The 23,884-nt window shown below is 39.4% G+C and overlaps 1 protein-coding gene across 1 annotated transcript in view; it reads right to left on the bottom strand.

Annotated features, from left to right (window-relative positions):
* The window catches only part of Il31ra (interleukin 31 receptor A), a 41,432-nt gene that overhangs the window by 3,920 nt on the left and 13,628 nt on the right, over positions 1 to 23,884 (bottom strand). The window contains exons 5-11 of the mRNA XM_070040958.1: positions 22,201 to 22,354; positions 18,953 to 19,032; positions 15,746 to 15,962; positions 9,131 to 9,313; positions 4,419 to 4,520; positions 3,474 to 3,620; positions 1,258 to 1,398 (exon numbers count right to left, since the gene is read on the bottom strand). Coding sequence (XP_069897059.1) covers positions 1,258 to 1,398; positions 3,474 to 3,620; positions 4,419 to 4,520; positions 9,131 to 9,313; positions 15,746 to 15,962; positions 18,953 to 19,032; positions 22,201 to 22,354 — 1,024 coding nt within the window. The remainder of the gene's footprint in view (positions 1 to 1,257; positions 1,399 to 3,473; positions 3,621 to 4,418; positions 4,521 to 9,130; positions 9,314 to 15,745; positions 15,963 to 18,952; positions 19,033 to 22,200; positions 22,355 to 23,884) is intronic.

Below are 23,884 nucleotides of genomic sequence, written 5' to 3'. Positions count from 1 at the left end.
TAAAACCCTGAAAGCATGGGTAGAGGTTAAGTGAAATAAGCTATATTGAGAAAAAGAAATATTCTCAGGTTCATTCTTATGTGGGAATCTAGAGTTTAAAAAAATGAATGCCATGAATGTAAAATGGGGACTGTTTGGGAGTGGAACCACAGGGAGGAGGCAGGGGGAAAGCAGAAGGGAGAGGGAGTAAACTGATCTAAGTATTTCATGCACATCTGTAAAAATAAAGTCATAAATAATCATGTTAAATTTGTTTGAAAGAGATGATTTCAAAAAGAGAACTGAGGGGGTGAATTTGATTAAAGTATTGTTACATGATTAAAGTTACATGAACACATGGCAATATGACAATGAAATTCCTTGGAAAAATTGCTATGTGCTGATCAATAACTAATAAATAAATCAAAATGGCTGGGAACAGAGCTCAAGTGATAGAGATAATGCTTAGCACATGCAAGATACATATGCAGTGTTCAATAGACCTGAGCCTTGGTTTAATACCCAAAACTGAAAAAAGAAAAACCTTCAAGCAGATATTTTTAAGCTTGTGCTACTTATTACAAAACTGCAGTGTCCTTTTATCTTGAATCCAAACTGTTCATTCCTTAAAATAGTTCTCATATGTCCTTAAAAGTCAAATCTACATCATTCAAGAATCTGAAAAAAGTCACTTTCTTTCTCTTATTCTTGCTCCTTCATCCTTTCTTAACTCTAACACCTTCCTTAACCAGCCATCATATTATATTTTACATCATTTGCTGTATCTATTAAATTTTTCTTGCTCCCTGTTTTAATGTAAAAATACGTAAGTTAAACAGATTATACACATTTTTTTGCTCAAAAAAATCCACAAATGATAAGATGCAGTCTCTTCCTGTGAGTAAATGGTCCTTGATCAACCAAGAATTTCCTTCCAGGGTCTTACTATCCAATCACTTCTGATGTTCTGAAACTGGTGCCCGTGAACTTGGGGGCAGCTGCCATCTGGTGCTGAGAATGGCATTAACATTAAATTGATTTGTCTCCTTTCTGCTTTTAGGAAAGGAGATGGTGCTCAGTCTTTCTAAATTCAGCCCCCCACTTGCCTGCTCCCCCTCCTGCCTCCTTACCATATGCTTTCAGGAAGATGAGTTGAGCCAGAAAATGGCATGGCTCTGCTCATCCAAGTCCTGCCTTCCCTTTAGTTTCCCCTACCTTTGGAAATGAGCTACTGTAAATACCAAGAAGAGCTATAGAGAGCTTAACAAAAGTACTCACTGATGGAGAGTGTCTTGAAGTTTATCTCAGTCCCATTGAACCCCCCAGCATTGGTGCTTGCCATGACCCGAACAGTGTAATAGGTCTTCCGGGTCAGAGACTTCAGGTCATACTGCAGGATGCCAGAATTCACTGTCTTGGCTAAAGGAAAAATACAGAAGTCAAAGACAACCGCCAAGAGATGAACTGAAAACTTCATTAGCACTCTATGTCCATTTGTCTCAGTCCTACCCTGGTCTACTACCTGCTCAAGATAAGCTCATCAAAAAGGATTAAAGAACTAATGCTACGAGTTAAAACTATAAAAACTCTCAAGCAACAACACAGGGTAAATCTTCATGACCTTAACTTTCATAATGATCTCTTAAATATAATACCAAAAGCAAAGCAACAAAAGGAAAAAAAAGTAGAGTATATTTAGTAAAGTTAAAAACTTTGGGATTGGGGAGATAGCTCAGGGGAAGAATGCTTGCCTAGTATCCACAGGGCCCAGAATAGTTCCCAGCACCACACAGAAAAAAACTTGAAAACAAAAACAACAAGGTTGGGAAGGTGGCTCAGTGGTACAGTGCTTGCCTTGCATGCATGAGGCCCTGGGCTTCGTTCCTCAGTACCACATAAGCAGAAAAAGCCAGGTGTGGTGCTGTGGTTCAAGTGGTAGAGCGCTAGCCTTCAGCTGAAGAGCTGAGAGACAGTGCCCAGGCCCAGAGCTCAGGCCCACAACCGACAAAAAAACAAACACATTAACAGTATACACCGTGGTAAAAGTGAACTATGTAACTTGTAGCCAGGGACGGGAAGGAGAAAGTGGGAGAAAATGAAGGGAGAGGTGAAAATGCCCAAGAAGCATGTATTCATAACTTGACTTATGAAACTGTAACCCCTTTATACAACTCCTTATAATAACAACTTAAAAAAAGCTCTTGTTCAGCCAAAGACAGTACCAAAATAGTGAAGAGACTACAGGCAAAATTGGAGACAATATTTACAAATCATATTTTTGATAAAAGAGTTTAAATTTACGATACATAAAGATCCCATAACTCAACACCAAAAAAAAAAAAACAACTCATTTTCAAAATGGTAAAGAAATTAAGAAAAATTTCTTCAAAAAAGATCAACAAATGATCGGCAACTATACAAACTACATGAACAGATGAGTTATTGCTTCACATAAACACTAATTTGTCATATGATAGATAAACACATTGCATGATTTCTTCATTTGTTTTTTTGAGTATTTGTTTTTGCAGTACTGGGGATTGAAGCTAGGGCCTTGCATGTGTTAGACAAGTGCTCTCTCACTGAGTTACACCTCAATGATGATCATATTATATGAAATATCCTGAATAGGCAATCCAAAGTCACAGGACTGTTTAGTAGTTTCCAGAGCCTGTGAAAGGAGGAGAATAAGGAGCAAATGATGAAAGGGTACCAAGTTTCTTTCGATGGGAATAGAAAAGTTCTGGAATTAGAGTGATTAATAGTTATGCAACTTTGTGAATGTTTTTAATACACTGAAATGGTATACCTTTGCATGTTTAAAGTGGTATTTAAAATATTTTATTGTAAAGGTGATGCACGGAAGGGTTATAGTAATATAAGTCAAGTATTGAGTATATTTCTTTTTGAACAGTTCACCCCTCCTAAAGTGACAAATTGTATGTGTCATTTACCACAACAAAAACAAAATTTAGCTAAAGCAGCCCAAATTTAGCATGTCAGGAGATACTGTGGACTCAAAAACAAAAACAAAGCAAATATTGATAGTGGACAGTAGAACTCATGCTAAAGAGCCCTGCACTTGAGAGAGAGAGAGAGAGAGAGAGAGAGAGAGAGTGTGTGTTAAGGGTCACCAAACAAGATCTGTCTACCCTACTTTACCCCACTTTTTAAGCCAGGAATATCTTTCTCAGGAATAATGGTCAGAGAACTCTTGAAGGGGTTGACGCATTCAGTACCTGGCCAGGACAAATTATATCAACTCTTTCCATTCCTACAGGACTTTCCATTCTTCCACCTCACTTTTCATTTGAATTATGCTCTTGAGCCCATTTTCAGAGAAGCTGGAAAAAGCTACAGTGATCCATGCAGATACAGGTCACAGCTTAGGAGTCATCCCTGTGACACATCTAGCCCTATCATCTGCTTGGAAAAGTGCTTTTTGTTTGTTGGCTTGCTTGCTTGATTTTCACCTTGGCTATGACCACACTTACAGAATTCTTTTCCACCTTCAGCTTGGTAATATATGGTGTAGTTGCTAATAAAACCATTTCTCTGACTCTTAGGAATCTCTTTCCATGTGATCGTGGCTGTCCTCACACCAATGTTCTCCACTTTGGCCTCTGGACCTTCTGTTGGAACTTGAGCAGACAGAGAGATAAGTAAGCAATGCTGAATCACACCCTAGCAGATCCTCCCCCGACATAGACACTGCCAGCACGCAGATCAAAGCTGCACATTGTAAGAGGTACAACATAGAGGCTGAGTAATGATCTGAGGAGCCAAGTGGTCTGGAGAAACAAAATCTTAAACAAAATGATTAGAAACAAAGGCCAGAGAAAAAGTACTGTCTTACTGACTTCTCATTCCAATTTGGCAAACAGCTCTTTTGTTTATATTTGTAAAGTATCTATTATCAAACAGTTGAATTATTTGATAATATCTGGAAGACATTAACTTCTAAATATCTGAAAGATATTAATACCTGGAAGATTAGCTTCTAAAAGATACAGCCTAAGTAATTCACAGGTAAAGCCCATGTTCATTACTTCATAATTAATTTTGACATGATCAACTTCTGATGAAACTGTAGGATCTGAGTGGGTCCCATAATTAAATGTTATTCCTGGTTGCAGTTCCATTTGCACTGCTTCTTTTGATGCTGGTTATTTTGTTTCATGACTCTGAGCTTCAGTTTTCCATTTGTGAAATCAGAGTTGGACTTGGTGATTGCTAATGTTTGTCCAGTTTTGAAACTTAGTGTCTCTTATTTCCTGACCCCAATTGTGTCAAATACATATCATTTAATACAAGATGAAGGTACAGCACAAATAAGCCCCAAGGCAACCTGAAATAAGTCGTAAGCATTCACAGCAGCATCTGAATATTGAAGGGCCCCCCAAAGTTTCCACTCCCCCACAGAGCTTGCCCATACATACTGCCTTCTTCACTATAAGTCTGGATGGAATATGGCTCTCCCACTCGATCTTGCAATATTGGATAAACAGAGATGTTATAGCACCAGAGAGGTTTTAGTTTATCTGAAAAAGAAAGAAAAAAATCTGCAAGTAAACCCAATGGATAGTAAAAGACATGATGACATGATAAATTAAACAGGACTCTAAACATTCACACTGAACCAAAGGAGGATATTTAATTATACAATATGGAGAGTTTCATTGGGTATTTTCATACATGCTTATAATGTACTTCAACTATATTTTCCTGTGATCCTCCTTTACCTATTCCCACCTTGAGCCAAAGCTCCACTTCTGGCTTTTTGGTAGTTATTTGGAGATAAGAGTCTCATGGACTTCCCTGCCTGGGCTGGCTTCAAACCATGATCTTCAGATTTCAGCCTCCTGGGTAGTTAGATTACAGACATGAGCCATGTGCACCCAGCCTATTGTTTTTTGTTTCTTAATTTAATTTTATTATCAAGGTGATGTACGGAGGGGTTACAGTTATATACGTAAGGTAGTGAGTACATTTCTTGTCAAACTTGTTACCCCTCCCTCACTTTTTGCCACTTGTTTTCTTGATGATATGTGAGTAAAAAGGAATCTCAGTGGAATTTTAATTCACATTTCATTGGTCTTTGCTCTTTTCACCTCTAATGTTTATTAATTTGTTTACTAACGCTTTTGGTTCGTTCAGCTAATTTCTTCCCTGACATTGTTCTTTTTTCATTTACTGCTTTTGAGTTTTTCTAATTTTTGTTTTTTCTAAGACCTTGAAGTGCCTCATGAAGTTATTCACTTAAGATTGCTCTGATTTTTTACTGTAGGTACTCATAACTATAAACTTTTTTCTGGTACTGTGTTTATATTTTCATTTGATTCTAGGAATTTTTATCCCTTATTTCTTCCATGATCCACTGCTATTATCCAAACTTGTATTATTCAGTCTCTATGTGTTTAGGTATATTCAGTACTTTCCTTTGCCCTAGATTTCTAGTTTCATTCTATTGTAATTTGATAAAATACAGTATGTAATTTAATTTTCTTATATTTGTTAAGATTTTCTTTGTAATCTAAAATTAAATCTAATTTTTAGAAAGTTCTTTGGGCTTCAGAGAATGTTGATTTTGCAGTGTTGGGTGGAATATTATGTAGATATCTGTTAAGTCCATTTGATCTGTAGAGTCATTTGATTATGAAGTTTCTTTATTGATTTTTTGTCTTGATAATCTATTTGTGAAAGTTGATTATCAAAGTTACCCACTAGAATTGTTTTGAGGTCAGTCTGTGTTTTTATGTCCAGTAATATTTGCTTTATAAAATTGGCTTCACTGACATTTGGTAAATATACATTTACAATTATTATATCCTGTTGTTGTATTGTTCCCTTTATCAATATGTTCTAATCCTCTCCTGAATAATTTTAGTGTGAAGTTAGATTTCTCATCTAAAAGAGTAGCTATTTTACTGGCTTTCACATGCTGTTTGCTTAAAATACTGTTTTTTAAAGTTTTACTTTAGGCAATACTTGTCTTTGCTAGTGAAATGTGTTTCTTACAGACAACAAATGGTATGACTTGTTTTTTAATTCAATCTGCCAGTCCATGTCTTTTTACTGCAGTATTGAGACCATTCTCATTTTTGAGTAATTCCTACCATTTTGTTGTTTTTGTTAATTTATGTTTGTGTCTTCTTATTCCTCAATTATTCATCTAGTTCTCTAGATGAATATTTATTCTTACTTGAATTTCCATGGCTATATGAATTCCCTTTTCTATGTAAGATTCCTATAAATACCTTCTTCAATGCTGACTTGGATGTCATAAATTAATTTTTTTGTTTATCATGAATGTCTTTATTTCTCCTTTAATTATAAGGGATACAGTATCTAAGACAGTTATTTTCTTTCAGAGCTTGATATATGTCATTCCATGCCCCCTCCTTCTTTTAGAGTTTCTGTTGAGAAATCTGTTGTCATTCCGATGGCATTGCCTTCATCTGAGACTTGGAACTTCTCTCTTGCAATATAGGGAGAAAATTGCGACACAATTCCTCCATTATTAAACAACTCTTTCAGTAGTCTTTCTTTATTCTGTATACTTATGATATAGGGTCTTTCTTTTCTGGTCTTATCTATTTGATGTTCTAAAAGTCTCCTGTTATTAGATGACAGGACTTTTGATGTATTTAGAAATTTTATACTATTATTTTAGAAAATGTGTTTTCCATGTCTTTTGTTTACAACTCTTCTCCTCCTTCTATGCCCATGATTTGTAGATTAATTCTTTAATTATGTTCCAGTGGTCTTTTATGTTCCATTCATAATTTCTTAATTTTTTAAATCTTCTTTTTTGTTGTTGTTGGTCATGGGGCTTGAATCTGGGCCTGGGTGCTGTCCCTCAGCTCTTCAGCTCAAGGCAAGCACTCTACCACTTGAGTCACAGCATAACTTACGGTTTTCTGAGTGGTTTATTGGAGATAAGAGTCTCACAGACTTTCCTGCCCAGGCTGGCTTTGAACTGTGATCCTCAGATCTCAGCCTCCTAAGTAGCTAGGATTACAGGCTGACCCACTGGTGCCTGGCTTAAATCTTTATTTTAATGTTCTAATTCATCTACCTTATCTTCAATCCTTGATCTTCTGCCTTTGATATGACCCAATCTCTTGGCTAGTCTTTCAACTGAATTTTTATGATGTATTTAGCTTTTTATTTTCAGAATTTCAATTTCATTCTTTTCTTAGGATTTCTTTTTCTCTATTGAATTCCTATTTCATGTGCTGCCTTGATTTCTTTATTCCATTTAGCTGTTTCTTTGTACTCTTTGAAATCCTTCAGATGTTTATATTTCTTCTCGAATTTGGTAATCATTCTTACAATTATTTTGAAATCTTTGAGATTTAATTGATTTTACTTTCAGAAGGGTGACATTTTAGTAAAGTTGCTGTCTTTTGGAGATACCATGCTGTTATTTTATTTTTCATATTTCTTATGTTTCTGCTTTGGGAATTGCTCATCTTGAGGCTAAGTTTTGGCTGGGGTATAAATCATCTGTAGTCTTCTAGCTACAGGACTGTGTAGAGACATAACTGAAGTATAGTTTCTCACCACTGGACTGCAGATACAGTTCAGTAGTCAAACATTCATCCATTTATACATTGCATGGGGCTTAATCTACAGCAGCACTCAGCCAGAGAATAATTATCTGGATCCTCTTATAATTCCTAGTGTACAGATTAGTGTTATATATCGGTTGGGGGTGGGGACAGTCAAAGGTCAGTTGCCCATTTCTGTGATGGTTTTATTTTTGAAGCTTCCCTTTTTTATGTGCTGGGAGCCACTGATGCCTTAAGGAACCTTGCACACAGTATCCCAGGTAGGCTTGTAATTGCTTCACAGTGCTCCAGTTTGTGTCCACAGGGAAAACCACCACCCAAACCCATAAGTGTCTTCTTGAATGTGTTGGGTGGCATGGGGCAGGGGAGGCAAAAACAGAACACTGAGTTCTGCACTGAAAGTAAAAAATGGAGGGCCACAGGCACTCTGCCTGCCAGTCTCAGTGCATTCACACCCCAGATAGCAATTCATTGTCCTATGGGAGAAAGGTGGCAGGAAAAATTCTGTGGTTCTCAGGAGCTATGCTCAACATTCTCAGTCCTACTTGACAGCAAACAGCTGCAGTGCAGAACTACTTTAGGTAGTTCCTAAAGGTCCACCTTGGTAGCTTTTAGATCTGCCCCAACAATTCCCCTGCCTGATGGTGGCAGCTTCAGATTCTCCTCCCCTTCAGAGTGCTCGCACTGGGGCTTTCTGTTTCTCCAAGATTTTCAGCTGTCTGGTCCCTTTCATGGTTTCTAGTGTTTTCCCTCTCCCTTTTTAGAATTTAGCTTCTGCTTTGTTACCATTACTCTTTTCATTCACGAAGTGAGAGAGAAGTTCTAGTCTATCATTGCCACTTCCATCTTTTTTTTTTTTTTTTTTGAGACAGGGTCTCATTGTGAAGCATTTTTCTTTCCTCAGCCTCCAGAGTGTTGGGATTATAGGCATATGCCACCACAACCTGCCTAGCATATTTCTTAATAGGTATTCTATTAAGTATTGAGAAATGGTTAGAGTAAAAGGATTAAAAGGGCAAAGCTTCATATATTTTACATGATGCAGGGACTTTCTTGAAAAGGACAATCCATCTCTAGGGAAAGGACTAGTTCTTAAAAAGATGACAAAATGAGGACTATTCCAGGTAAGATACATAGGCTCCAAACTCTGATGTTATCCTCAGGATAATAAGATATTTGTAAAGGAGTCAGGCATGGTAGCACACATCTGTAATACAAGCACTCAGGAGGCTAAAGGTGGAAGTTCTCAAGTTAAAAGAGAGCCTGGACTACGTAGAAAGAGCCCAGGCCCTGGGTTTAATTACCAGCACCACACACAAAACAAGATATCTTGGAAGGGATCTTCAGTGCTAGACAATAAGATAATATTTGCTTTTTCATCAGGAGACAGGCTAGATCCCTGGGTCTGATATAGCTTTGCCAGCTCTGCCTGGGAAATGCTCAAAAGTATAATACTGTATTTCACTGAACTTGCATAAACTTGGCAAATGTTATTGCCACATTTTCATTTTTGAAGCTAAAGGATTTAAAAACTGATTAATATAAAATTTTTAAAGTGCACATTCTGTGCCAGTTACCTTGCTCAATTGTCCAATTTCTGGCTTGAGACACAGACTCCCAGGAAAAGGCAGAGAGTTCTGGGTTCAAATCTGGGAACCACTCAATCATCCATTTGTTCACTTCTGGAACAGTGCTGTTCCACTCCACCACTAGCTGATCCTTAAGACGGTAGGCCTGCACAACTTCAATGCATCGAAATGCTGAAAGGAAAAAGTAAGTACTACTACACAGCTATGCACCAGCCACACTGACACCCAGTCAGAGTTCGTCATGTCCACTGTAACCTCCCTTATGGGTGAGTTTTGTTCCTTTCATTGTGTCCCTCCCCTGCCCAATACATTTAATGATTAAATGTCTTCTTAATTTGTTTTTATCTCCCACACACTGAACTGTTTCCAGAACCAGATCTCTCCAGAGAGCTACTGATTAAAATTGTTACAGAAATCCAAGTAAAACTGTTATAGAAATACAAGGAAAATTACACGTGGGAGACCAACGATGAGTCTGTCAGCAGGAGTATATATTTAGGGTTTTTGCTTTTGTAAGCCACATGTTATGGGTCCTTTTCCCAAACAAGGACAGCTCATTTGTGAAGCTGAGAATTGGCTCTGAGAAAGTGCAGCCAAGGCATGAGGAACTTGTGAAGCTGGAGTAGGGACAGGGGCAGGGGAGGAGCACAGAGCCTCGGTTCTCAGTTCCACCTGATCTACAGAGCTCCTGCCATTCCCGCACCCCCACAGCCTTGAAGGGTTCCCAGCCAGTCTAGGCTGAAGGTCACTGCTAGAACATTGGAAGTCTTACCTTAACTCTTTTAGACCCTCTCAGATTCCTTCATAGTTTGTTTCATTTGGTTGGGGAACCTCTGAGAAATACCTTATTCCCCATAGTTCTGACGCAGGAATCACATTCTCCAGGATTTTTATATTAGGTTGTAGGTATTATACATTGAATCATGCCTTCTCTTCAAATAATTTCCCAGTGCTACACAATGTGATCTTATTTGGAAATAGGCTCATTGCAGCTGGAGAGTCCTTCACTTAATAGGACTAGAGTTCTTATAAGAAAAGAGTAATTTGTATACAGAAAGAGAGATTCAGGAAGCTGGCCATGTGAGAAGTGAGGCAAGAATTGGAAGCCTGATGCCAACAGCTCACACCTGTAATCCTAGCTACTCAGAAGGCTGAGGTCTGAGGATTGAGGTCGGAAGCCAGGCCAGGCAAGAAAGTCTGTGAGACTCTTATCTCCAATAAACTACTCAGAAAAAGCCAAAAGTGGTGCTGTGGTTCAAATAGTAGAGTGCTAGCCCTGAGCAAAGGAAGCTCAGGAAGCCTAATCCCAGAGTTCAAGCCCCAGGACCAGCAACAACAACAACAATAAAGGAATTGGAGTTATTGGAGCTGCTATAAGCAAAAGCATACCTAGGTCCACTGGAAGCAGGAAAAGGCAAGAAAAACCCTCCCTTGCCCAGCCAAGAACTTGACTTTGAACCTCTAACCCCTACAATGGAGACACAAGATTTCTGTTGCTTAACATCACCTAGTACTTTGTTTACAGCACCCAAGGACAACAAGATAGACCTATGGCTCAGCTTCCCAGTCCCAGACTGATTTTCCTTCACTTCCTTTTCTAGTCTCCCTGGACTCAATATGACTCACGCATAAATCTTGACCTAAAGCTAATGATGGTTCCAGCCCCTACATGCCTACTCATCAATCCCAGAGCTTACAGGAGCAGAGGAGACAGGTGGAAAGTACCAAGCATCCTACAGAGACTGAAGAGAGCATGAGGAGTATGGGAATGGTTCCACAAAGTGATGAGTCACAATCAGGAAAGAAGAGTCTGGCCTCATTAAGAGATGCTCAAAAAGGCCGCTGGTGGCTCACACCTATAATCCTAGCTAATCAGGAGGCTGAGATCTGAGGATCATGGTTCAAAGCTAGTCCAGGCAGGAAAGTCCATGAAACTCTTATCTCCAATAAACCACTAGAAAACCTGAAGTGGCGCTGTGGCTCAAGCGGTAGAGTGCTCGTCTTGAGCTGAAGAGCTGAGAGATAGCGCCCAAGCCCAGAGTTCAAACCCCACGACTGACCAAAAAAAAAAAAAGAGAGATTCTCCAGATCATCATTCTAGAGATTATGGATGAACTCTCAGATTCTTTATCATTCTGCAAGAACATTTTGAACAATTCGTTCCAATATGTCACATGCATCAATAAGAATGCAAAGAAACATAGTTAAATCCCCCCAAAAAGGAAAGGGACTTGACTACAAACACCATCGAGATCTGTGATAAACAAGATATTGAGTATATTGCATATGGGTGCTATTCTCATGTACTGTTTCACCTTTATCAGCCTGAACTCTACCCTGATCAGTCTTCCCTCCTCCTCTGGCCCAGTCACCACACAAGTGGCTGTGCTAGTCCACTTGCTGCCTCAGACCACTCCACAGCTGCTCGCTGCTTAAGGTCTCAGATAATTCAGGCTATTCAGGCATCAAGAGGTTTCTGATGCCAATCAAGAACCCAGGAACAAAGGTTTGTCTTGTCTAGTCCCTATTCTAAAGATGAGAACAAGGGAGGGAGCCCACAGAAATAAATAACCACCTCTGCCTCACACAGCATCTGTGACCAGAACATCAAATCATATTTTGTATTTTGTTTTGTTGCCGGAACTGGGGCTTGAACTCAGGGCCTGGAAACTGTCCCTGAGCTCCTTTTGCTTAAGGCTAGCACTCTATCACTTGAACCACAATACCACTTCCGGCCTTTTCTGTTTATGTGATACTGAGGAATCAAACCCAGGGCCTCATGCATGCGAGGCAAGCACTCTACCACTGAGCCACCTTTCCAGCCCTCAAGTCATATTTTACTAACAATTTATGTATAAGATTCTAGATAAAGTATACTATACCAGTTTGGTTCATGCAGAACTGGACTAGAATCCTACCTGAGAGATCTTGGGTAAATTACTAAAATTTCCTGGGTATATTCATCATCTAAAAAATGGATCTACTAGCATTGACATCATGGGTCATTTCAAAACTAAAATGAAATTACCTGTAACATCTTTGCATAATGCCTACATCCTAATAGACAATTTGTAATGATTATACTTAGAACTGAAAATTAGAATTAATATAACTCTAGCCCAGTTATCTCTATTTTATTAAACAGAATTCTGTAGAATGTTAGTTTTGTGTATGTAGGACAGGGGTATGTAAACTTCCTCTATAAAGTCAGACAGTGGATACTTCAGGCTTTGGAGGATAACAATCTCTTTCACAACCACTCAGTTTGTCATGTTGCACAAAAGAAGACATAAACAATATGTAAATAGATAGGTGCAACTATTTCAATACTAGATCATTTACACTGGGTGCTCGTGGCTCACTCCTAGCTACTCAGGAAACTGAGACATGGAGGATCACGATTCAAAGCCAGACTGAGCAAAAAAAGTCTGTAAGCCTCCATCTCCTACTTTTTTTGACCAGCATAAAAAGTAGGCTAAAGGTATGGCTCAAGTAGCAGAGCACCAGACAAGCAAACAAGCCAAGTGAGAGCATAAGACCCTGAGCTCAAACACCAAAAGCAACATACATCTATAAAAGTTCACTTAAAAAACCAGATGTTGCCCCAGATGTGGCCTACAAGCTATAGATGGCAAATACTATGTAGGATCATTATAAGTGATACTTCTGACACCAAACCAGAAACAAAAGCCTTAGGTTTTTTGTAATTTAGCATAATTTAGGTTAAAGTATATTTTACATTTTAAAGTTGGCAATTCAAAACTGTGATAGTTAATCAATTAGTTAATTAATTGGACTGAGAAATGTTTAGAAGGAGTATCTATGATGGTGTTTTCAGAAACATTTAAATCATGCATATGCCAACCTAATGAATGGATTAATCCCTTAATGAATTTATAATATGATAGTATTGTTGGGATGTGGGGAAAGATAGGTCAGGCTTGTCTGGAGGCTGTAGGTCATGAGGGGTGTGTCCTCAAGAACTTTATTGTGCCTCTTACTGTATCCCTCTCTCTCTCTCTCTCTCTCTCTCTCTCTCTCTTTCTCTCTCTCTCTCTCTCTCTCTCTCTCTCTCTCTCTCTCTCTCTCTCTCTCTCTCTCTCTCTCTCTCTCTCTCTCTCTCTCTCTCTCTCTCTGTCTCTCTCTCCCTCTCGGTCTACTATGTTGTAACTTTCTCTGCCTTACCCTACCATGATGGGTTAACACCTCTGAAACCATGGGTCAAAATCAATCCTTCCTCTCTTAAGCTGGTATTTTGATTACAATGTAAACCTAACTAATACAAATATCTAATAGAAATGTAATTAATCAGAGTTCTTTCTTCAATTGTTTATGGTACTAGAGTTTGAACTCAGAGCCTCACACTTGCTAGGAGGTACTCTACCATTTGAGCCATGCCCTAGCCCCTTTTTGTTCTACTTTTCTTTTTTTATTGTGAAAATATCATGCAGAGGGGTTACAATTACATGGGCAAGATAATGAGTATATTTCTTATCAAGCATTGCCCTACTTTTCATGTAGGGTCTTACACTTTTGCCCACGGCTGACCTCATGCATCAATTTTCCCACCAATAGCCTCCCACACAGATGTGACTGCAGGTAAATATCCCATGCCCAGCTTATTGGTTGAGATAGGGAAATCTCACTAACTTTTTTGCCTGGGTAGGCCTCCTGATGTCCATTTCTCAAGAAACTCAGGTTACAGTTGTGAGTCATTACACCCAGCCCAGAAATTTTATTAAGAATGAAAATAGTGGGTTGGAATATAACTCAGTGGAAGAATTCTTGCTTAGCATGCACAAGACTCTAGGTTCCAGGGCTGGGAAGGTGGCTCAGTGGTAGAGTGCTTGCCTTGCATGCATGAGGCCCTCGGTTTGATTCCTCAGTACCACATAAGCAGAAAAAGCCAGAAGTGATGCTGTGGCTCAAGTGGTAAAACGCTAACCTTGAGCTGAAGATCTGAGAGACAGTACCTAGGCACAGAGTTCAGGCACCAGGAGCAACAACAACAATGACAGAAAGAGTCTAGGTTCCCTAAGTTCACCCAGTAAACCACCCTCCCCCCATCACCCCACACACAAAAGGACAATAGTATCTTGCAGACATGTGATGATTTGAACCCGAGATTGTTGGTCCAAAGTCCATGTTTCCATACCCTGTATTTGCTGCCTTCCATTCTGGGGCCAGGCCTGAAAACTGAGATTCCTATTCAGTAGCACCTCTATTAACAAAGTTATGTACTCCAATAACACATGTTGTTTCTCAGAAACTTCATTACCAAACTATTTGATAGGTAAGAACTAGGATGCTGGGAACTAAGGACTATGGGGAATTCTTTATTTTTTATTTTTTTATTTTTATTTTTTGTCGGTTGTGGAGCTTGAACTCTGGGTCTGTGTGCTGTCTCTCAATGCTAGCACTCTACCACTTGAGCCACAGCACCACTTCCAGTTTTCTGGTGGTTAATTGGAGATAAGAGTCTCACAGACTTTCCTGCCTGGCTGGCTTTGAACCATGATCCTCAGATCTCAGCCTCCTGAGTAACTAGGATTGCAGGCATGAACCACAATGCCCGGCAGGGAATTCTATGAAATAACTAAAATAATACCAAATACAGCTCAAAACACAGAAGTATGAATGACTATCTAGTTCTAAAATGAGGACAAAAGTGGTGAGGTTTGGGGAAAAGAGATGGAAGGACAAGCAGTGAAGTCTCGAGTTGGCCGTGAAGATGCCTAGAGCTAAGAGAAACGGAGCAAGTTGGAGAGAACATTCCCTAAGTATGATATAACTGGATAAATTGTTTCCAAGAACTTGCTCTATGTCAATGGCTGTATACTATTCTGGGTGATTAGATTTTTGACAAAAAGAAGAAAGAAATAATAAAAGTCACTGCCCTTCGGAGACTTACATCTTATCAAAGGATAAAAGGGCAATAAAATAAATGTGAAAATACATGAAATAAAGGATAATCTAAGGTTAATGAAGAAAAAACAAGAAAAGTTATTTTTTGCAATTCTCATACAAGAATTGAAAGATGGCATTTTATTCCAAAACAGGACGTAAAATATTAGTGGCCCCAAGAGCTCTAAGAAATCCAAACTACTTAATCAAAAGTTTAAGGGGCAACTTACTGGCAAATATAAATATAAGAATTTTTCCTAATTTGGATAGGAAGAAAACAAAGTGAACACTCAGCCACGAGGAGCATAGTCAGCTCCATCTGGGTAGAAGAGAGTTCAGGAAAGATTTCAGACACTAAGGACAAAGTTCTCAGATATGACAGCTTCATGTGGCTCAATCCAGTTTTCATTTGATATTGGACCAGAACCAACAGCAGAAGATACACAAAGATACACATAGGACTTCCAGGCTCATGGCCGTACTCTGTGATATATCTTTTTTTTTAACATAAGCTTTGTTCAAAAGGAACTTTTTGTCAAGGAGCTTGTTACCAGCAGATTCTGTCTTCACAACCTAAAAAGTTCGCTCTCCTTTTTCATTTTGACTCAAGAGAATAGCTATCCTTGAGAAGACAAAGACTCCTCCTTAGCTAACTGCATGGAACTATGCACCCAAAGGAGAAGTCTATACTCTACTTACGCTTCTCTTGAATAGCAGAAATCCTCAGCCTGGCCCCCGGAGACTTCCCAAGAGAATTATAAGCAGTCACAAACACCCAATAGGTCTCATTGCTCAGATGAAGATCAAGCTGCTGATTAGTAGTATTCCTTGTTTCATTGTGATGAATATTGTTTTCGGGAAAGTACCATATATTGTAGCCAAGTACTTTCTCCAGGACTGGTGCTCCTCTTGCCTTCTGAAATGAAAGGAAATAATTTTTTTGCCAATCAAAAACATAAGGCACTGAGATAGTTGCTTAGAGGATGGATGAAGCATAAAGGGAACTGTTAGTTATTTGATCTTAAACCATGATCAGCAAATTCCCTACTTGGAATAAAATATTCCCTTTGGGGATATATTAATCCTTCAAAGGAAGAAGAATCTAGTATATGATACCTTGGTATCAACTTTTTTTTCCAGGCCTGGGGCTTGAACTCAGTGCCTAGGCACTGTCCCTGAGCTTCTTTTGCTCAGGCTAGTACTCTACCACTTGAGCCACTTCTGGCTTTTTCTGTTTATGTGGTACTGAAGAATCAAACCCAAGACTTCACACATACTAGGCAAGTGTTCTCCCACTAAGCCACATTCCCAGCCTTGGTATCAACTCTTAAGTTTGATTTCCTAAGACTAAAAACTAGGAAACATCCCAAGCCAGTGTAAGCAAACTGTTTTCTTCTGGTTGTATTTTTCATTCCATCAGACAGGCAGAGACATAAGAGCTAAAAATCTAAGGCATTCCCTCTGAGCCAATCTGAACTCTGTTCTGGACTTGAGCACCTATGCTCTTACCTTCAATCTCCATATCTTCCCTCTCTGAAGAGAGTCAGCTTCCTTAAACCAGCTACCCAGACAGGCATCCAGCTAAGATGACTAAAACATTGAGGGTTGTCTTTCCAGACCCAAACCATTGGTGAGGAGCCTAAAGTAGAGAACCCCACGGGCCCCAAGCCAAACTTTTATTGAAATTAGACCCTCTGACCAGATGTTATGAATATTTCTCAGGAATTATAGGGCTTTCCAGTTTTTCAATTTCTATTGTGGATTAAAAACATAGATGGAAGACAATGTATTCTTAGGAAAATAACAGCTTTAATGAGCATAATTCACATTCTATAAACATTCCCTGTTTTGAGCTGTTGTTCAGTTGTTTTTGCAGTGCTAAAGATGGGAATCAGCGCCTGGTCATGTTAAGCAAGCACTCTACCACTAACCTACATCCATGACCTATAATATTCACTGTTTAAAAGTATGCAATCCAGTCAGAAACCAGTGGCTCGTGCCTACAATCCTAACTATTCAGAAGGGTCAATTCTGAGGATTATGGTTTGAAATAGCACAGGCAGAAAAATCTGTGAGACTATTATCTCCAGTTAACCAGCAAAAAAAGCCAAAGTGAAGGTCTGATTCAAACAGTAGTGCTAGCCTGCATGGAAAAAACTAGGAGATTGTGTCTGGGCCCTGAGTTCAAGCCCCAGTAACAGCACAAAAAAATGTGTAATTGAATGAATTTTAGTATATTCATAGACTGATAACAACCTTCACCACTACCAAAATTCTTTTTTTGTTATCATATTTATGAAGTTAAAAATGAATGATACAAAGTAAAAACTGCCATACAATTTTATTGTTGTTTTGTTTTGTTTCACTTATCTCTTCTCTAACAGATAATCACACCAGATCACGCCAGTCCTGGGCAAGTCAGTGGCAAGGGTTTGGGGAGAAAGATGGAGTGGGAAGAACCTGGAGCATTTTTTTAATTAGTCAAATTCTTAGAAAACTTTCCTATTGAAACAAAAGGAATGCCAATCCTCAGATAGGGGAGGAGGGAGATATGGAAGCCTGTGTCATCTACTCATAGGCTCTTCTACTTGACCTTTAAACACCATTGTGTAGCTAAGACCAGATGTGTGTATGCGCTGTTGTGTACTTCCCTCACTCCAAAAATATGTTCATGGAGTCATCAGTCTCCATATGTGGTAAATGAGAGAGAAATCACAACATCTGGGATTGATTCCCAAAGATTTCCCAACACCACTGATGGAGCGTTCCCAAGTCTGCTGCCTTTGCAACCTGAGGTTGTCCCACAGTTCTTGGGTGTGATAGAAGAGGGATGAAGTCAGGATGCTCCAACTCTAAAGTAATTGGGTTTGGATAGCATTTGGCATACCAGGTCTCTCTCTCTCTCTCTCTCTCTCTCTCTCTCTCTCTCTTTCTCTCTCTCTCTCTCTCTCTCTCTCTCTCTCTCTCTCTCTCTCTCTCTCTCTCTCTCTCTCTGTCAGAAGAATCTAACTTGCCTTCAACAAGAAGGAAAGGACATGTATATTTCCCGAGAATTCTGGGGACATGCTAAAGATTTGTGGCAGCTTAGTCCTCCCTTTCTTCTTCCCCCTCAACTTCCCATCTTTTCTCCCTTATCTCCCATAGTTTCTTCCATTTTTCCTTTTCCCTGCCCTATATATTACCTTTTCCTATTCTTGGCCTGTCCCATTTTCTTTTCATATAACCTATGCCTTTCTCCTCTTTCCTTCATTACTGAGCTGTCTTCTTGTTTTGTACTCTTAAGCCTCCACCTTTCTACCCCTCTTCTGCCTTAGCACCCCATTATCCCAGTACTCAAATGGGCACATAGGTCAGGTATGTTGGCAATTACCTGAGAACATACTGGTGGGCTGCTCCTGTTAGTTGTGGGGGTGGGACTACAGAGTCTTACATGGCATTCTAATGGAGGCTAGCACACAGGTATAAATCTTTTGGACTACAAAGAGTCCAGGACCTATAAGGTTTTTGATTTGGGTTTTTTTGGGGGGGGTCCGGTCATGGTGCCTGAACTCTGGGCCTGGGCGCTGTCCCTCAGCTCTTCAGCTCAAGGCTAGCGCTCTACCACTTAAGCTACAGCGCCACTTCTGGGTTTTTTCTTTTTGTTTATGTGGTGCTGAGGAATTGAACCCAGGGCCTCAGGCATGCAAGGCAAGCGCTCTACCACTGAGCCAACTTCCCAGCCCCCAGGACCTATAAGGTATATTTAGGCCACCTACAAAATTATCTATGGGACTATGTAGTTGGACAGCCACTGGGTGGTTTTCAGCCAGCATCAAGGCCTCTAGGAAAATGAATTCAGGAGATAAAATGTCAAGAATCAGTGTTGAGAGGAGTAAGAGAGTTAAAGCATAACCCAATAGAAGTTACCTTCCACAGCAACCGCACTGTCCTCATTCCGTCCATCTCAGCTGGTCTCAGGATTCTCCACAGATTCAGGCCATGTGGAGCTGGAAGAACAAGAGCAAGGTGCTCAACCCAAAAAGAAGGTTGGAGACAGCAGAAAATAGAGACATGCAGCTGGCCTGCCTGTTTAGAAAGCGCAACTGGGAAACATATGCTTAAGCAAGCCAGCAGGAAAAGGAAGAGTAGGGCCAACAAGGGGCTTCAGTTTGTAGTTGAAAGAATGAAATCAAACAAACTTATGATAAAATTTCTCTCACATCTGATAACTTACTGTAAAGCCAAGGAAAAATACAATAGAGCTCATTGTAATATAATCTGGATGGAAATGCAATGATCGTGTGTCCTTTAAGATATAACATCTATATACATCAAGGCTGGGAAAGACACATTTAACTATCAGAAAAGAAAATGCATATGTACACATAATTTATACCATGTCTCTTCCAAAAATGATGAAACTGTATAATTATAATATATAGGAAAATCAAAGAAGTAGGGAAATTTTCACTGTCACTCCCTGAGCTCTAAGTTTAGTGCTGGCCTTACCTGCAGGAAATGCTTAAAAGACAATCATATTGAGCCAAAAGCCAGTGGCTCACACCTGTAATCCTAGCTACTCCAAAGGCTGAAATCTGAGGATTGTGGTTTCCAGCCTGGGTAGGAAAGTCTGTGAGACTCTTATCTCCAATTAACCACTAAAAGTTCCAGAAGTAAAGATGTGGCTTAACTGATAGAGTGCTAACCTTGAGGAAAAAACTCAAGGACAGTGCCTAGGCCCAGAGTTCAAGCCCCTAGAACTATAGGGAGAGGGAAGGAAGAAGAGAGGAAGAGAGAGAGAAACAGAGAAAGAGAGAAAGGGAGGGAGGGAAGAAAAGAAAGAGAGACTTAGGAGACTGAGACAGAATATTGCAGGTTGGAGGCTGGGCAACTTAGTGAAATGCTGCCTCAAAATCAAAATTAAAATAAGACTCTGGACACAGCTCAGGGTTAAAGCTCTTGTCCTTGCCTCTATACTGGCATACTGAGAAATGAGTATGAGGATCCCAGGGTTCAATTCCTAGCAACTTACTGCAAGAAACCATCTTCAGTTACATGTTTCTCCATATAAAAGGATACAGAAATTCATAACATGAAACAATTGTTTTGTTGGCTAGGGACTCAAAATTTAGAAATGATATTTATTATGTATATCTATTATATCAATTTATTATCATTAACAAAAGATACAAGATAACATGAAGACCAATATCTGCAATCTCTGGTGAGCAAAAGCATAAAAATACCACAATCATGCTTCTTGTGGTTAAGCAATGTGCCCAGCTCACAAAGAAAGAGTTGAGACAGCAGGTGATAGATGCATAAAGGTATAAATTCTAGCTCATGTTTTTCTAGTAAGCAACCTAATCTAACACAATACAGTTCAAATGTATAGGAGTCTGGTAGTCTGACTACACAGGAATAAAATTTACAGAAAGAAGGAATTGTATTTTACTATTTTACTTGTTCTCTGAACTAAATCATATGTCTCAAATAAACTTTAGAAGGGGTATATCACTGGCAAACTATAAACTACAAATCACTGGCAAACTATAAAACCCTAATTTGGGAGCTGCAGTGGTTGAGGGCTTTCTCAAGGATACTGACTGGGGAAACTATAATTAGGTCAACAAAGAATGGGGCCCACCACAAAGGCCAAGATACACATGATGTTAGCACTGAAAGATTGCCTAAAGAGATTTTTTTAACTTTAAATGATTAAGTATCCTAAAGGAAAACTGCTGAACTCTAGCAAAGTCAACTTTTTGTTATCAATGGAAGGTCACATTTCTATAACTATTCTGTCAGAAGCCAAAGTGTAGCTAACACAAACAACTGTTAGAGCCCCTAGTTTCTCAATGAGATCTATTGTAACTTCACTTAACCTGCTTATAAGGATATTGGAGTTGTTTAGACTTTACCTATTACTTGATTTTATTTATTTATTTTTTGTTGGTCATAGGGCCTGAACTCTGGGCCTGGGCACTGTCCCTCGGCTCTTTAGCTCAGGGCTAGCGCTCTACCATTTGAGCCACAGTGCCACTTCTGGTTTTTTCTGCTTATGTGGTGCTGAGGAATGAAGGTGGCTCAGTGGTACAGTGCTTTCCTTGCATGTATGAGGCCCTGGGTTCAATTCCTCAACATCACATAAGCAGAAAAAGCCAGAAGTGGTACTGTGGCTCAAGTGATAGAGAGCTAGCCTTGAACTGAAGAGTTGAGGAACAGCACCCAGGCCCAGAGTTCAGGCCTCATGACTGAAAAAAAAAAAAAGAACAGACTCTGAGGGTAAGAAGGGTCCTTACATGTTATCTAGCCCAATTTCTCAACTGCTAAGTGATTCCTATTCTGAAGCTAAATCTACTACGGGCAAATCCAGACGAAGCATGAACATCCCCTATGCAGAATAGAAAATTTAGAGGACATCAGGTTGGTTCCTGAATCTGACTAAAAGGCTGAACATGTCAAATATCTGTTAATGTTTTATGGAAAACAGAAGGAGCCAGAGGGAAAGATGTGTGCAGGAAAATAGAAGTTGACTCAGCATGTTACTAGAAATTAGTATGACACTTAGCCGTGCAGTCTGTCTCTTTCCTTTTCCTGCTGTCATCAAAGATGTGATCTTTTTTTTTTCTTTTAGTAGTTACAGCTTTAAATTTTTAATAGTTGTTCTTCAGCAACTATCTTTAACTTATCAAGGATACCTTTATTTTTATTTATTTTTTAATGCTGGTCTTGGGGCTTGAACTCAGGACTTGGGCCCTATCCCTGAACTCATTTTGCTAAGACTAGTGTCCTATTGTTTGCATTACAGCTCTACTTCCATCCCTGCTTGGGATGGCTTTGAACTGAGATCCTCAGATCTCAACCTCCTGAGTACTAGGATTACAGGTACCAGTGCCCAGTTTCAAGATACGTTTCCACTTTATGTCAAATATAACCTTATAAGAGAACTAAGATAAAATTCCTTACCTTTGGGCACAAAGCTGCTTAGGTAACTAATATCATTTGAGTACCACAGGCTTAGTGGGTACTATGGTTGTCTATGAACAGGAAAAATGCTGACTCACCAGGCTTTGATGATAGGATTACATGATGTTTGACAAAATCCACTAGGTCTAAGCCAAGCCAGCACAACACCAGAGCAAGCAATCAAGGAATTACAAAGAGTAACTTGCCTTCTTCCTCAGTCATTCCCACTTTTTCTTGACTCCAGTCACTCCAAAATAGTGAATCGATGGTCATAAATCTCAGAGCTATGACATATTCTGTGAAAGCTTGCAGGTCTGTGAGGTTATAGGCTGGATAATTGCTCTCAAAGTTTACTTCTACCTATAAAACAGAAACAACTGTGAACTGACACGGTGACAGCATATTATTTTCACTCTTCCTCTCATTCCTCAATGCTCTCTTACTATTTTAAAACTGTATTTCAAATTTTTAAGTATGGCATTTTCATAAGCATACCTCCACATGTGCCTGGGGTACACTCCATACCCAAATAGATGAATCACTCCATGAATAACTATTCATTTCCTGTCTTTAAGCTTGTGGGGAAGAGAGCCTTACCTCTGAGCCAGGTACAAGCTGTTCTGCAAGATGTAAGGTGGGGTCCCATGACCCAGGGCAACTTGGGCCTTGGCTTAAACTCAGAGGTGACTCTAATACCTACAGTCAGCTTTAGCAGCATCAAGGTCAATCCCCATGTCATTGATGAGACCCAGGGGAGTTTAAGTGATCTTGGACAACTGCAGTGTTGTGTCATCAGTGCAACTAGGGCTGGGCACAGAAGTATTCTTGCCTAGGCTGTTTACCGAGATCTTTCATTTCAAACTTGGTTTAGGCTTGACGATTCAAGCTGCCAAAATCTACATAGCTGTATATATAAATTCATTTTAATGCTCTATTGAGAAGAGGTTTAAAAAAGTTGTTTTTTTCCTCTCAAGTGTGTAAAATTCTCAGTAAAATGAAGTACTGTTTGGCAGTCTTTAAAAATCCCTTCTGGCCAGAATCTAGTGGCTCACACCTGTAATCGTAGCTACTCAGGAGGCTGAGATCTGAGGATTATGATTCGAAGCCAGCCCAGGCAGGAAAGACCATAAGAATCTTATTTCTGATTAACTACCTAAAAAACACGTGGAACTGTGGCCTAAAGTGGTAGAGTGCTAGCCTTGAGCAAAAAAAGATAAGGGACAGTGCCCAATCCCTGAATTCAAGCCCCAGAACCAACCAAAAACAAAAATCCTTTCTGGATCCATCCTTCCAAGAAAAACTAAAAGTTTAGGTATTTATTAATAAGTATAGTCATTATTACTACAATAAAAATGTTTAGCTATTGATTTGTAAACTAGTTGATTAATAAAAAATAAACTGTGCTAGCAGAATGTCCACTTTGCTAGTATGCACACCGCATAGTCTCACAGAATCCTGCAAGAGAAGGAAGTTCTATATGTAGAGGCATAAAAAAATGAGTATTTCATTATCGTTCTGGGTCTAAAGGAAATTGGGTAAATGAAGAAATTGTGTCTACAACAGAAAGCTGAACATCCCAGCTAAAGAAGAAAACTAAACTTCCAGGCTAGTGAAATGGAGACATACAAAGGAGGTAGGATCCAGAGCTGATGAAAATTTAGTTGCTGATGCCCAAGCCATATGATAGTATCTTTTGGTTGCAAAAGATGGCAGCAAACCTTAAGATAATCTATGGTGAGTTACGAACTCCAGTTGAAACAGGGCTGAGACCATTTGGAGAGGCCCAACTTCATGGTACCCTCCATATATAATGAAAATAAAAATAAGGGCAATCCATACAACAAATGTGAAGACTTCTAATAAAATGCTATTTCACTTTTTTGTGCTTTT

This window comes from Dipodomys merriami, unplaced genomic scaffold, assembly GCF_024711535.1.
Source record: "Dipodomys merriami isolate MVZ:Mamm:240054 unplaced genomic scaffold, mDipMer1.0.p SCAF_30, whole genome shotgun sequence".
Lineage (NCBI taxonomy): Eukaryota > Metazoa > Chordata > Mammalia > Rodentia > Heteromyidae > Dipodomys > Dipodomys merriami.
This window is presented reverse-complemented; position numbering and strand designations above follow the sequence as displayed.